Source organism: Exserohilum turcica (assembly GCF_000359705.1).
Source record: "Exserohilum turcica Et28A unplaced genomic scaffold SETTUscaffold_3, whole genome shotgun sequence".
NCBI classification, from domain to species: domain Eukaryota; kingdom Fungi; phylum Ascomycota; class Dothideomycetes; order Pleosporales; family Pleosporaceae; genus Exserohilum; species Exserohilum turcicum.
The window spans coordinates 2,577,127-2,592,618 of record NW_007360136.1 but is presented as its reverse complement, the minus strand read 5'-3'; the positions used below and the strand labels follow the sequence as shown (position 1 = coordinate 2,592,618).

Genomic DNA, 15,492 nt, shown 5'->3' with positions numbered 1-15,492 from the left:
TGCCCATGCCAATGCGCTCGTCGCTCTTCGTATCTATCAATGTACATCATCAGCCTTGCAGCACGGCACTACTCGCGCCTATAGAACGTTACGCCTGCAGGCCCTGCTCCGCCCATGCTTGACGTCAACTGCACGCGAATGATGTCAGCCTGCCTTCACTGCTGCAGTCTGTAATCACCTTTGCATTTGCTTTCTGCGCTGCCGCCCATGATCCCATAGCGTGTGCAGAGAGCAACATGTCGTCACTCGCACAAGGCCGCACGGCTGTCTGTGAAATGGTCCCTGGACGACACCGCACTGCGCAGACGCGTCCCGTGCCATGTCGTGCCATGGGCTCGTATACGCTATCAGGAAACGGCAGCCAATCTCAAGCCAATACTGATACTGCTGCCGTGCGCCCGCTGGTGTTTATTTGGGCTGATGTATCTAACCAGCACAGGGGTCGCGTCTCGTGTAAGAGCACCTACATTATGAAATTGGGGGCCGCGGCCTCTTTGACTGTCCGTCTTGCTGACAACCGAGGGCCTTGGCTGTGAGAATGTTTCTACTACCAATGTCATGTGTTGGTCAAATTTTTCCAGAGAAAATACTAGGTCCAACGACAAGATGCATATTGGAAGATGCCAAGGGATTTGCAGTGCAAAGAGAAAGGAGCTGCAAGAAAAAGAAAATACTAGTAGCCAGGAACGGGGGATAGGCTCACGTCTCGGCCGAGATTGAGCGCACGGTAGCTATAACAGAGAATAAATCCTGGGTCGCCTCATGAGCATTGTTGCTCAGTAAGATATTAAGTCGATGGAAGATACATATTTGGTTCATGACACGATCCAGCCACACATGTACCCCGAGGCACTGCATCGGAGACAGATCCGACCGCATTCCAGTAGTGCTGGCGTAACAGCCCGGCAAATCCATGCCTCGCTACACGTGAATCCTTTGCACCATAGTTGGGCGGCCACATGTGCCTTCGATACATTCAGTAGCGTGCAGTGAAGACATATGGTGGGAGTGAAATGAGTTGTCTACAAGTCCACCAAGGCACCACAGGGGTGACTAAAGAGGTAGGAAACAGGCATGTCGACTTTAATGCAGCGCATGCTTCCCGCCACAGAGCAGGTGAAGGTCCACAGCTGCCGTTGGGGGGGGCGCATTTTCGGCATGCCACGCGACCATCGTCTCTCGGTGTAGGGAGGCGTTGCCGTAGGGAAAGCTGGGGTAGCCTATGTACGTAGGTACAGTACATAGTTCCAACCGTGGCCGACATTCAAACCGTTGCTGTCTCGGCACGCCTTCGGCTTGCTTTCCTATCTCTTCACCTGTTGTGGAAAAGCAATGATGAGCACACAGGATACTGTCAGAGCTAACTATGGTCCACGATGATGGCCTTGCACAGCGCAAGCCGCGGGCCGAAGTCGACGGCGAGACAGACACGTGGATTCTCCAGCCCTCTTGCACACGCGTGCAGAGCGTGCAGAGCGTGCCTGGACAAAGGGCTGCCGGGGGATACCATGCAGGGAGGGAGCATCGTGGGTGTTGCTCGACTATGTACGGCCATGCAACGCGCGTTGAGCCGTGCAACATTCCGGCCTGTTGCAGGCGCCACCCCGACGTCTTGCGGGCTCAGGGCCATGTAAAGCAGTTGACCGTGGTGAGGCGCGGTGCCAGCTGTCTTATCTGTTAGGGCGGCAGGCGGTGTGAATGGAAGAGCTGGCGCATGTCCGGTAAGAGAGTGGCAGCTAGCTCGTCGTCGTCGTCGCCCTATCCAAATGATCCAGCCAGAGTTGGGGGGGGGAGGTCGCAGGCAGGCGGGTCGCCCCAGTAAACGCGCACTCACAAAACTTTGAACCGCCTCCGCCCCCCCTCTCCTTATACCGCCCTGCCAGCTTTTCTTGCCTGCGCACCCCCCAAATCAGCCGAGCTCTCTGCATGCTGTCTTTACCCAAGTCGCACTGCAGCTCCGTCCTTTTGCTTCGCTGTCGACGCTCTCGATTGGCCGCACACTGAGGACCCGCCGTACCTTTCCGCTGCGCCCCGCGCATCATCACTAGCAAACTTATTGCGGCACACCGAAATTATTACGCCAGGTCGCCAGACCGCTCGTGGGCTTTGTCCTGGAAAAAAATGCTCGTTGTCTTGTGAGGCGCTCTCTCTCCCTCTCTCTCTCTTCGCACGAGGCTTGTACGTTGACACTACCCCTCCATTGAGCGTTCAATGTCCTTCCCCACCAGAGCTAACCATGAAGCCGACGGACAGACCAAGCTTAAGCCGACAGGGCCTATTCTTTTTTTCTTCTGCCGTATCTCGCTGTGCAGTGCTGCCTCACCTCTGCTCCCTGTTTGAGGGTTGCTAGTCGACACTCTTGCATCCCGCCCTCGCCCTGCGAAGCAAACCACCCTCGGCCATGGCGTGGCAACCACAGGAAGAGCCTCTACGGCAACTGACTCAGTGCCTGAGCGACTCGCTCAGCGGCCACGATGCAAACGCGCGAAAGAATGCTGGCGAGGTCAGTATCGTGCATTCATGTGCTAGCCGTCTGTCCAGTGCTGACCCCGACGACTACACAGATGCTCAAGTCTGCGCAATCTTCGCCCGACATCGACAAATATCTAGCCTATGTGTTTTCAAACAACCAGCCCCCAGCCGGCGTCAACATGGATGCCACGCAATACTTCCAGGCGCGAGCTGCGGCCGCCGTCATGCTCAAGAACGACGTCAAGACGGCCTACAAAGCCATGCCCGAATCGACCAAAGACTACATACGTTCGATAATTCTCGTCGGTCTGCAAGATCCCGCAGCACAAATACGGGCCTATGCGGGAAACGTCATAACAGAAATCGTGCGCCAGGGAGGTATCATGGGATGGCCGCAGATTCTCTCGGACCTGGTCAGCATGGTCAGCAACGCCGACGGCAATGTCTCGAACCAAGCGCAAGAAGGCGCAATGGGTGCGTTGCTGAAGATTTGCGAAGATAACAGGAAGGCTCTCGACAAGCAATACCAGGGTCAGAAGCCTCTCGACTTTGTATTCCCAAAACTCCTCGAGCTCACCACCAGCTCTCAGCCTCGGGTGCGCGCCGACGCGTTAGCTGCTATCAACGTATTTGTCCCTGAAAAGCCACCCAGCGTCATCTCTCACATTGACACGCTGCTGCAACAATTGTTCCAGCTGGCCAGCGACTCTAGTGAAGAGGTGCGCAAGCACGTATGCCGAACATTTGTTCACATTGCCGACATTGCCCCTCACAAGATTACGCCGCATATGGACGGTCTGGTCGAATTCATGGTCACGCAGCAACGGACACCAAACAACCCAGACTTGGCTCTAGACGCTGCCGAGTTCTGGCTGTGTGCCAGTGAAGACGAGAAGATGCGAGATCATCTTGGCCCATACCTGGCCAAGATAATACCCGTCCTGCTTGCGAGCATGGTGTACAGTGAAGATGACATTTTGCGTCTTGAAGGCGAAGAGGAAGACTACGAGGTCGAGGACCGAGAACAGGATATCAAGCCGACTTTTGCCTCGAGTAAGGCTGGACGACTTGCTACCAACGCGAACGGCGAAACGGTTCCAGCTGGAAATGGAGCATCAGGAGCCTCAGCTGATGACAACGACGATCTCAGCGAGGGTGAAATCGACGACTTTGACGACGATGACGATGACGAGTTCGGAGACCCAGAGGAGCAGTGGAACCTCCGCAAATGCTCTGCTGCCGCTCTCGACGTGCTCGCGTCCGTGTTTCACGAAGCTGTGTTCCAAGCAACACTTCCTTACTTGACAGATAATCTTAATCATGCCGAGTGGCCCAACCGTGAATCGGCAGTGCTTGCTCTTGGCGCTATTGCGGACGGATGCATGACGGTGGTTGAACCCCATCTTCCCATGCTCACCCCGTTTCTTATCACTCTACTAGGCGACCCCAAGCCTGTTGTCCGCCAGATCACATGCTGGACACTTGGACGTTACTCGGGATGGGCTTCGCACCTGGACACGACCGGCAAGAAACAGTTCTTCGAGCCGGTCATGGAGGGCATTCTGATGAAGATGCTTGATAGGAACAAGCGTGTGCAGGAAGCCGCGGCATCTGCCTTTGCCAACCTGGAAGAAAAGGCAAACACGGAGCTTGCACCATACTGCCCTGTCATTGTCCGACAGTTCGTCCAGTGCTTCTCCATGTACAAGGACAGGAACATGTTCATTCTCTACGACTGCGTGCAGACGCTAGCCGAACACGTCGGACCGGAACTGGCCAAAGACGAGCTTGTCCAACTGCTTATGCCTGCTCTCATTCAGCGCTGGAACAAGGTGTCTGATCACTCGAGGGAGATGTTCCCGCTGTTGGAGTGTCTTTCGTACGTTGCTACCGCTCTTGGGCCCAAATTTGCGCCATATGCCGCAGGTATATTTGCTAGGTGCATCAAGATTATTCACCGCAACCTCGAAGAAGGTGTGATGGCTTCGGAGATCAATGGGTTTGAGCCCCCAGACAAGGATTTCCTGGTGACAAGTCTTGACTTGCTCAGCGCTATCATTCAAGCCTTGGACCTCCAGGACAGCGCGACACTGGTCACACAAGCGCCGACCTTTTTCCAACTGCTGGCTGTCTGCATGAGGGACCCCAATAACGATGTGCGACAGTCGGCGTATGCTCTTCTTGGAGACTGTGCCATTTATGTGTTCCAACAGCTTCAGCCGTGTCTGCCTGATATCCTGGACATTCTCATTTCGCAGCTCGAAGTCTCTCAAGTGGACTCTGATGGCCTGGAGACCGGTTATTCCGTTATTAACAATGCCTGCTGGTCTGTGGGCGAGATTGCCATGTGTCACAAGGAAGGCATGCAGCCCTATGTGGAGAAATTACTGCAGAAACTGGGCACCATTTTGTTTGACCAACGGGCTCCTGAGTCGCTGAACGAGAATGCAGCCATTGCTCTGGGCCGTCTAGGTCTTGGATGCGGACCCTCGCTGGCTGTGCATCTTGCGCAGATTGCTCCCGCATTCATCCGAGCCATCAAGAAAGTACAGTGGACAGACGAGAAGTGCCACGCTCTGACTGGATTCATGCTGATTGTTCTGGCCAACCCTGGTGCCATGGAGCAATCGTTGCTCGAGTTCTTTAGCGACATGTCAACGGCTGACCGTAACGTGGTTCGAGGCCCTGCAGGACGGCAGGTCCAAGAGACGTTCCAAAAGGTAAGAGAGTTGCTGGTAGTGTTTTTTCTTTGCAGTCAACTAATGGTGTGAGTAGGTGATTCAGCAGTACAAAGGCATGATCTCCAACTTTGATGCTTTCATCGGAGGACTTCCTGCCGAGCAACAGGCTCGATTCCGGGAGCTATACAGTGTGTAAACTGCAGATTTTCGCGATACTTGTTTCATGAGTGGTGCAAGCGGGCGTTGAATATGGGATATATATGGGTTAGAGGAAGAGGGGGAAATACCAAACAAAAAGCCAAAGGGAGTCTCCACATGAAGACGTTTGCTAGCACAGGCGCGTGCGTGCGTGTGTGTGTGTGCGTGGTTTGTATGCAGGTTAACTGGTTGATGGAGAACAACGAAACGAATGAATCGATGAAAGCATTTACGGCAAGGGGGTGGGAGCAAAGGAGTGTCACACGGCATATATAGACGTTTTTTTCTTCTTCTGCTTTTTTTTTGCCAATGTTCTGAGCGAGCGCATTTTTTGAATGTTGTACCTTTTCCCCTGACTTTTATCTCTCTCTCTCTCTCTCTCGCTGAGATGCGGTGTGACAAGATGGGACGAAATGGGATGAAAGGACCATTTTCCCGGCGTTGATTGATTTGATTGTTTGTTTCTTCTCCATATCTCCAGCGCATGGCACACGCGAGGTATTGATATATGTATGTAGCAAAGTAGATAGTTTAGTTTAGCTTTTTTTCTTTCTTTCTTTCTTTCTTCATCCTCTTCTTATTAGTGGAATAGCTAGGTAGTAAGTAAGTAAGTAAGTGTATGAGTGCACAAGTGTGAAATAGTATGTAAAGTGAGATAGTGAGATAGTATGTAGTGTGAGATACATAGTATATCCAGTAGGAGAATAGAAGGAGAAGCAAAATATGTAGCCTTGTTCATTTTTTTTCCCACAGTGCCATGTATGGAATGCTTTGGTAAAGGTGTAGTTGGGAACTTTGTTAGAGCTCTTGATTTGAACTCTGTGTGTTTGTTTGTTTGTTTGTTTGTCGGTGAGTTGACTTTTCAAGAGTGATTTCAACGTGCTGATGCAGCAAGCAGCACATGGTATAACGCAATCATAGGATTTGCAGTAAAAGACGGCGGTTGGAGCGTAATACTGTGTCTCATGCATGCCATAAGTGGGCAGTAATTTATACTGCATATTTTTTTTATTTTATTTTTTGAAGAGCGGTGTTGTTTGAAACTATTTGTGTTTTTGTGTTTATTGTGTTGACATGTGTATGTATTGCTAGGAACCTAGTAAGTGAAAAGTAAAAACGGGTAAAGATATGTTGTGGAGTATTTTTTTTCTTATCATGTAGCATCTTCATGAATTAGCAAGCAAGCAATCAAGTAGTTTGCTGTATGTTGGTAGTTTCTATCCTTTGCTGTGTCTTTATAGAAATACGTGGTTCATTTAGTTATCTTGGTAGTATTCAAGTAGGACACATTCATGTTGATGCATATTCCACTTTATTATAAGCTAACTCCGTGGTCTTTTTTTCAGTCTATTGCTAATGCCCTTCTCTCTGTCTCTCTGTGTATGCAGTGATTGGTTCTCCTTTCTCTTTGCCGTTGTATTTCATTTTTCCTGTGTCTGCCCGTTGCCAAGCACAACAAGTAAAGACTGGAGGGAAACGACGGAAAGAAGAAATGAAAATGGTCCATGGTGATACAACGTCTGTGGAGTCGTTCGCTAAGAGTACGTCTCTTGTTACTTTTTATTTTTAGCATGATGACTCTATTTTCATGTTGGTTGGATTTTTATACTTTATTGTAGGGATAAATCCTTGATTTCGCATTGTATATGCAGACCAAACATGCCTGTCATTGTTTACTTTGCAGTGACATGTATTTCAACGTAGCAACCTGTCGTCAACTTGGCATTTGGCCTTACGGATATGCAGGCTTTGTGGCTAGTTCACGTCTGCTATAGCGTATGTACCTTTATTTGCCATATTGCTGGGCGTGCAGCTTATCTCGACATTGTAATTTAATTTACCCCTCATTCTATTTCACCCTGAGGTGGGCATTTAGGCACGACAGGTGGACGATGCCCATGAGAGTATAGCGCGCATGCACATGTCATGATGGTCACGAGAGCCCATGGCGATGGCGACGATGATGATGGCACCATGCATGGCACGATGGACGCAAAAGGACAAGCAAAGTACTAGCAAAGAGGCCGAAATTTCCAGTCGAGAGTAGGATATTGTGCGAGCGGGTAGGGTAAGATAGGGGGAGATGAAGGAAAAGACAACACCAAGCGATGATAAGTAATCCAAAAGTAGGAACATGGGGAAGGGAAAAAAAAGAAGAGCCGACATTTGTGTCAAGGCCGTGAGAACAGAGCTTCCTGGAGTAAGTGTGGCAATCGGACTCTCAGACTGTCTCTCCTGCACTGTAGTTGGCTAGTGCTAGTCAAAAAGTCCATGCTCCGTTTATCCTCCGCCCCTGCCCGGGCATCAAGCGTGGACAAAAAGAAAATGGCGCTAAACTCGTTTTGTAGGGGGGGGGACCCTGGCTGTGCACGGCGCAGAACGAATTCAAACCCGTCAAAGTAGATGGAAGCGAGGGTTGGGCCGCGTATGAATGGTGTAAGAGAGTTGGAGGAAAGAAATGAGAGAGAGAGAGAGAGAGAGAGAGAGAGAGAGTGTGTGTGTGTGTGTGGGCTTGCTTTGCTTGTGTAGGATACATGCAAGCGTGGTGGGCGCATACGCAGGCGGGCGCACATAGCTTACATGTACATGGGCATTTTTCCTGGTCGCTCCGGCCGGGAGGCAGATGAGAAAGGGCGAGGACCATTTGAGCTAAAAATTTCGGGTCATCGGCAAGCTGGGCATCTGGCATGGATCTGGGTTTGCCTGGACATGGCAAAGCTGTGTAGGGGACAAACTGGGCTTCGCGCGCGTGACTCAGGGGACCTGGCGTCGATCTTGTGGGGGTTGGTAGGTGTGTGTGTCTTGACAGAAAAGGGAGTCGTCCTGTCGATGCTTGCTGCAAACGACTCGATGGCCGGTCCGAATGTTTCATGGTACGAGAGATGGGGAATGGTTGGTCATGGAATCTTAGCCATGGGAGTGTGTGATTGGGGAGGTTGGGGAATTTTTCTTCTCCAAGGGCAATGGATTTTTTGATCATTTTGCATGGACATGGGGAGTGGCTCTTTTTTTTTCTCTTTGGGGGGGGGGGCAAGGCGAGAAAGGTTGCTGTGGTGCAACAGAGTATTGGCAATATGCAGCAGCGGAGCGTTGGAAACAAGATTTTGGTCAAGATCAGATTGCTGATATGATGTAGGTGGATGCTGCAGATGTAGCGAGAGAGGGTTCGGGCAGGCCTTGTGCACGCCATTGGCCCGTGACATCAGATGGTAACACGAGAGTCTTGTGTCGCATACTACGCTGGTCGGGGCCAATTGGGTAGTGCGCCAATGGTATGGCAGAAGGGAATCTTTTTATAGCCATTTATCGACAGATGGAGAAGGATGCTTTGCATAGTGGTAGTGGTGGTGGTGGTGCAGGTAGGATGTGGCTTGCAGACAGCTGGAGAAGAGAGTACTGCGGGCGGGCTGGGATTCGGATGGGCCAACGTGCGCCGAGTGGGGCCTGTAGGTGTGTGGGTGTGTGTGTGTGTGTGTATCTCGGACGTGACCGAAGGCACTGGTGTCATACACGGCGATGCCTGTTCAGACGTCACCGTGTAGCAGTGTAGAATCTTGTCGGCAAGCTCGTATGTGTAGCTAGTGAGGGCGCTAGTGGGTAGAGACTCGGTGTACTAAATGCTAAATGCGGCGTGGGCGTGGGCGCGGGTGTGTGTGTGTGTGTGTGTGCGGCAGTCGTCGGCATGGGCAAAAGGCAGACAAAGGGTGCAGACATGCAGTGGATTGCGAGCGTGTGTAGGGCTTGATTGCAGGCGTGGGCGCAGAAGCAGAAGAGCAGAGGCTGTGGCAGGCAAAGGTGCTTGTTGGATGCAAGGTGGATGCACGTTGTTAGGGTAAAGAGAGGCTAATGCTAAGAATAGGCCGCAGAGGGAAGGAGGCTAACCCAAGCGGGCGGCTAGGCCCATTGTGGGCTGTGGACCGGCTAGCTCGACAAGATGCATTTGGTCGGCTAGAGTTGCTCTGGGGCAAGGCGTGCATGGAAATATCGAGACAGAGGCAGGCGACGGGGGCGGCATGCAGCGTGGAATGGGGTGATGTGGGAGGTGGTTGGTGGAAGGGCAGTCGGCAGCAGGGGCGGCGGCCGTTGGCGAGAGGGTGAGGCGGCATGGCGGGCGGGATGGGATGGGCAGGCCAAGGGACGTGTGTGGTGTGGGTGAGGGAGCCATCGAGGGCTGCTGAGTCATCACGTCAGGGCGAAGTGGAGTGGAGTGGTATTGCCATGGCAATGGCAGGGAGAGGTGAGGTGTCTCGTGTGTGTGTGCCTGGCGGAGAGGCACAAGAATAGAGCGGTTACGCTGCCGGGCGCCACACTAAGCGGCCCAGGTCGAGGCGGAGAGTGGCGCAATGGGCATAAGCAAGGAGCATGAGGGTGAGGGTGAGGGTGAGCAGGCACAGGAGCGTGTTTGGAGCATGTGCCGGCGGTCGGGCCGTGCGTGGAGAAGGGATCGACCAGTAGCAGGCGGATAGCGTGGCTGGGCCTTGCCAACGGCTCCCTCCAACGCCGCGCGAATCGTCGACGCCCTCCCCCCCCCCCGGGTCAGCTTCGGGGCGCGCGCCCTGCTAATTTTTCTTCCTTGCCCGCCTGCCCGCCTGCCCGCCGGTCTCCTCTGCTGGATGGATGCTGCCGCTGCCGCCGCCGCCGCCGCCGCTGCTGCTCTTGCTGTGCTGCTGCTGCTGCTCGGCTCCAACACGCACACCCCTGGCCAGACGCCCTCACTGACAAACACACTTGCCTACTCACGCACATACGCACACGCACCTACACTGACGGACTGCAACCCCAGGAGACACCCTCTGCCGCGAGCGAGCCCGCCTCACGCCCATACTACACAGACTCCAATCCATACTCCAACGGCGGCGCTGGTGGCCATGGCACGCCCCGGGGCCGTCCAATATCTCGCGCGTCAAAAATAGCTCCTCGTGCGTCACCTGCCCTCAAACCGTCTGCTGCGACCTCACCCTATGTCCCCACGACGCCTCTTTGGCCTCACGCGTGCTCGCCCTCTGCCCGCACGCCCGCACGCCCGCTCGCCCGCACCCAAGCCGACGCTGACGGACCACAGCAGCGTAGTGCCCGCCCGCCGCTGCTTCCTTTTTTTCTTTTTCCTCTTTGATCCATACTGCCGCCCCCCTGGCTGCTGGTTGCTGGCTGCTGCTGGCTGCTGCTGGCTGTTGGCTGTTGGCTGTTCCTCGGTCGTCGGACCCCAATGGCCGTTTTTTTTTTACGCCTCTGGGCCTTTCCATACCGGCCCTGTGCTGTGCTGTGCTGCCTGCCCTGCCCTGCCCTGCCCTCCCCCTCGCTCGCTCGCTCCCCCTACCCATACCCACTCCCTCTTCCATGCCCAACCACACCCAATCCTGCACGCGGCTCATGCGTCTGCGCCTGCGTCTGCGCCTGCGCCCGCACCCTCTCTGCCAGACCTCGCCGTCCACACAGCGGTTTGACCAGGACTGCCGGCCAGGGGGGGCGCAGCACCGGCGAGGCGACGCACCCCCCCCCAAACCCCCAGCTGACGACCCGTCGGCCCAAAAAAGACGACATTCACCTATCTGGCCCTGCGTCGCTTCCAGTCTCGCCGCGCAGGGATGCTCGACGCACTTGCTGCTCTGCCCTGTCCACCTCCACCACCACCTCCACCACCGCCGCCATCATCATCATCATCACCCACCAACACCACCACCACCACCACCATCACAATCATCATCACTCCATCAGCCATCACTGCATCCTATCCACCCACCCACTACACCCCCGTCCCCGTCCCCGTCCCGCCACTCCCCCTCAGCTAGCCCTCACCTCGCAGCTTAGCCAGCCCGCCACGCCGTGCTCCCCCCAAATGCCTGCAACGTGATGAATGGAGCAGCCTTCACCTCTCGCTCGTGTGTAAAAGGCTCGGGGTCCATGGCGGCTGCCGGACAGAAGCTTAATCCCCACGGGAGTTACACCGGGCCCATGTCATACGAGCATGAGCCAGCCGGTCCCATCTGTGAATCAACCAGTCCATCGCGTGTAGCTCCCGCAAGCTTCTCTGCACTCCCTGCTAGTGCTGGCCTCTCCCCTCGCCGCCGGCTGCTACCCAAGTCTCCCCCTCCGCCGCCGCTCGTGGCGTCACTGCTATTTGCGTGGGCGCTATGCCCTCTGCTAACCCGCCTGAGCCCCGTTGCTCGACCTCTGTCGTCTGTAGCCACCCGAGCACAAGTCACCCTGCGCTTTTGCTCCCACTGCACCCAAGTCACCCAAGTCGCTCCTCAGCCTGGCGACCCTCTAGTCTCGTAGCCTTGTCCCTTTCCTGCATGGTCGCGGTGCAGGGGGCAGCCTGCAGACGAGCTTGACCCCATCCGCTGTCACCTTGTCCTGTCGTGCCCGACTTGCCTGTCCGTCCCAAGTATCGCTGCTGGCTGGCTGTGCGTCAATATCTGGGCCAGCCCTAAACAAGCCATCTGAGCTTATCCATCCCACCTGCCATCCTCCTCCCCCCCCCTCCCCTCTGGCCCTGCACTATATATCACCACCACGCCCTTCTCCACCACCCACCCAGCATCCTCCTTGCCCAATCCAGTCACCGGTTTCGACCCCATTACCCTCGCTTTTTCATCAACCACAACGCCGCGACACTCACACACTCACACCTACTCCCATCCACACTCACACTCACACTCACACCCTACACCCTACACCTACATACACACACACACACCCGCCACCAATATACTCACCCCCCAGGCCATCTCACTCACTCGCTCACTCGCTCTCGCTCTCGCTCTCACTCTCTCCCTCGGTGCCGCATACAAAGACTGCCCACCACCTTCGTCTCTACCCTGACGTGAGCCAATCCTAGCCGCACACACATCGGCTCCACTAGACGACCTCAGCCCACTTTCTCGCCCTCCTCCTCCACATATCAAAATGGCTGGCCCCGGCGGTGGTCCTTCCAGGCGCAGCCACACAAAGTCTCGAAAGGGTTGCAAAACTTGCAAGAGGAGGCACATTCGCTGTGACGAGACATTCCCACAATGGTAAACCACGAGCCCTTGTCGCCATAGCATGCCCCCTCCCTGTACCCGCTAACATGAAAATCAGCCGCAATTGCACAAAGCACCAAGTCCGCTGCGACTACATGGACAGTCCCACGGCCGTTCTGCCAGAATCCCCTCAATCGCCCCAGCAACCCAACCTGCTCTGGACCCCAGAAATCGAGGCCACCATTGAACTTTGGAGACACACGGGCGAGTTTCCCTTCCCAGAGCTTCGCGTCTATCCTCACCCACAATGGCGGGCCTTGACCATGGTGGACCTGCGCCTCATACATCATCTGTCTTCGATTTCCAACGAGATGTTCAGAAACGGCACCTCAAAATCCACCCTCTGGACAGACATGATGCCCAAGTACGTGCCTGGATTCCTTTTTGCCTCGTCTCAGCCAACTGACCCAATGCTAGATTCCTGAGCATTGCCGCCTCCCATTCGTTCGTTATGCACAGTATACTCGCGTTTTCTGCCTCACATCTGGCATGGATCTCTCAGTCAACCGAAACACGTAATCTTGCCTTTCACCACGCCAGTCTGGCCCTCAAGGGCTTGCACGACGGAATCACGAATTTCACGAAACACAACTCGGATGCCATACTGGCATCTTCTCTTTTACTTGCGTGGCAGGCCACTGACTGGTAAGCATTCGGCCACCTGTCCTGGAAGCAACACACACACACACACACAGAGAGAAAACTAACCCAAGGCGCACAGGCGAGGCTGGGCTTCTCTGGTTACTGGCACAAAAACAGTAAGTCTACTGGCGGCAGTGGCGGGGATTTTTTTTTGTAGGCTAACAAGGAGAACAGGTCATTCAGTCGATGCAGCCCTGGAGGCACGAGTCATTGTTTGCCGACTACATCGCAGAGCACACGCCCATGCCTAACCGACATTTCATGAACCCCATCAGCACCATGGTCTCGCAAGAAGCACGACGAGAACACATGAACGCCCTTGCCGACATCCACGCCTCTCTGCAACGCCTGCAGCCGTACCTGGTGCGCAACGAACAGGAATCCAAATGGGTAGATCAGCTCAAGGGCTACCTCGACCGCTTGAGGTCTTCGAGCCAGCCACAGAGCCCGGAAGAGCAGTTCAACCAGCTGTACGCCCTGCGCAAGTGGCTGTTCTGGGTGCCCATTTCGCTTCTGGCCGCCAAACGCGGAGACGTGACGGTGCTGGTCATCCTCGCCCACTTCTACGCCACGGCGCTGGCCTTGGAGCCCATGTTTCCCGACGTTGCATCCGTCTTCGTCGCCGACCTGTCTCTTCGCCCACTCGAGGAGATTACGCAGCTGGTGCAAGGATTCCAGGATCCTAGATACGGCTCCCACGTACAGACCATGGCATACCTGATTCGATTCCCCATGGACATGGCAGCATCATACAAGGCACGGCGCGACTGGGCGAGACAACAGAGCGTGGCCGTGGCTCCCATGCAGCAGCAGCCGCCGGCCTATGCGCTCGAGTCGATCAATCAAGATCTCGAGAACCATATTGCTCAGTACAGCTATGGCCAAAGCCTGTCGCCTGCGTTTGCACCGTCGCCGCTTACGTTTGTGTCGCCTGGCATGGCGTCGACGCCGACATCGCCCTACCTCGAGGTTCCTCGGTCGGCACCCGTGGATGCTTATGGAACAAGCAGCACGTCGTATACTTCATCGAATAGCTATGCGTCTCCCCTGGGGTCACCTGCAGCGCTGCTGCCGCCTTACTCGGCCCCGCAAGAGCACGCCATGGCATTCGGAATGCAATCGGGTTATCCCAGCGGGTTCGTGGCTACACCTATCTGGACGTGAAGACGAAGGCACGCTGAACGATCCCCCAGGAACCAAGTCAACAGCCCTCCACTGCACGTCATGGCATCTCAGGCGCATTACCACCACAGCAGTCCTATGCCGGATTCAGAAGGCTCACAGGGCCAGACGCCGACTGCGGGGTATGCACCAAACCAATACAGCCAGGCCTGAGCACCATCATTTCGCAGCGTCGACAAATCGCACCGATGAGGTGAAACAAGCACATCCGCCCGGCCCGTTCTCGTCGTCTCCACCGCTGCATGGGAAGGGATGTGGATGGTCAATTTCCGATCGATTGGCCTGCGGCCACGGTCAGCAGCAAGTTGGACCGATGACATGCACTGTTTTGCATGCTGTCGAAAGCTTTGGCACTAGGCCCGGTGCGGGCTAGCGGCGGCGGCGCTTCGGCGCACCAACCGGAGCAGAAGGTGGGAAACGTTTAGCGAGTGGACATATTCTGCACGAGCAGGGAATATGGGTAGCCCATCCTGTTACGTCAAAGCAACCGGACCGGCATTCGCTTAGATGTGGGAGGCGGCACATGGAGTTGGTGGGACAAAGATGCCCGGCGAGGCACAAGGCACACTACACGCACACGCACACACACACACACACACGCACACACACACACACACACTACGACATGTCCTTTGATGCGATTGGAGCGCAGGCGCGGTATGATCCGAAAGGGACAGAATTGGGCAGGACAAGACGCGCGCCGCATTGGGAGTGGAGCAGCAGCAGCAGCAGCAGCGGCGGCGGCGGCGGCGGCGGTGGCTGCGGCTAGCAAGTCTCGTCATGGTTGTAACGAGAAGGGGGGGGAGGGGGATTTTTTGCGCTTGGCATATTTTTCCGTGCACTCTTGCTCGTCGAGCAGCACCAGGACTGCTCCGCTGGAGAGAGTTTAGCGATTGATTAGATGGAGCACGAGGATACTTAGACATGCAGATAATGAAAAGACTTGATGGTTGTCCGATATGGTGTTAGCCGCCTTCAGCCCTAGTGGCTTTTCCCGTGTGACGGCCATGGCTTGCCCTGCATTCTCGCGTGTGAAGAAAGCACAGGTCGGCTGCCAATTATAGCGCCGAGGCAGCCAATGGGGAGGCAGGACCCCGCCTGGCCTTGTCATGAACAGCCCGGCAGCGTGGGTTTACGTACAAGCATGTGGCGGCAGCCCGGGGCCCGCAATGTATCACCAGAGCTGCTCTCTCGTCTCTGGCGCTGCTGGCCGGGCTTCCTTCTCCAAAGCGACGGGGCAACCCCAGGCGCGCGCGCGCGTGCAATGGGCATGACGGAACAAGAGCAATCGGACG

At 55.2% G+C, this 15,492-nt stretch overlaps 2 protein-coding genes across 2 annotated transcripts; both read left to right on the top strand.

The window, feature by feature from the left end:
• Window positions 1-2,401: 2,401 nt before the first annotated feature.
• On the top strand, window positions 2,402-5,349 carry SETTUDRAFT_154831 (uncharacterized protein; the record flags this gene model as incomplete). The annotated part of the gene is made up of 3 exons (XM_008029504.1): window positions 2,402-2,503; window positions 2,565-5,192; window positions 5,248-5,349. The coding sequence occupies 3 exons, from the start codon at window positions 2,402-2,404 to the stop codon at window positions 5,347-5,349; spliced, it is 2,832 nt and encodes a 943-aa protein (XP_008027695.1).
• Window positions 5,350-12,257: 6,908 nt separating this feature from the next.
• SETTUDRAFT_32470 (uncharacterized protein) lies at window positions 12,258-14,179 on the top strand (the record flags this gene model as incomplete). The annotated part of the gene is made up of 5 exons (XM_008028843.1): window positions 12,258-12,367; window positions 12,432-12,737; window positions 12,791-13,018; window positions 13,095-13,131; window positions 13,190-14,179. The coding sequence occupies 5 exons, from the start codon at window positions 12,258-12,260 to the stop codon at window positions 14,177-14,179; spliced, it is 1,671 nt and encodes a 556-aa protein (XP_008027034.1).
• Window positions 14,180-15,492: the final 1,313 nt, after the last annotated feature.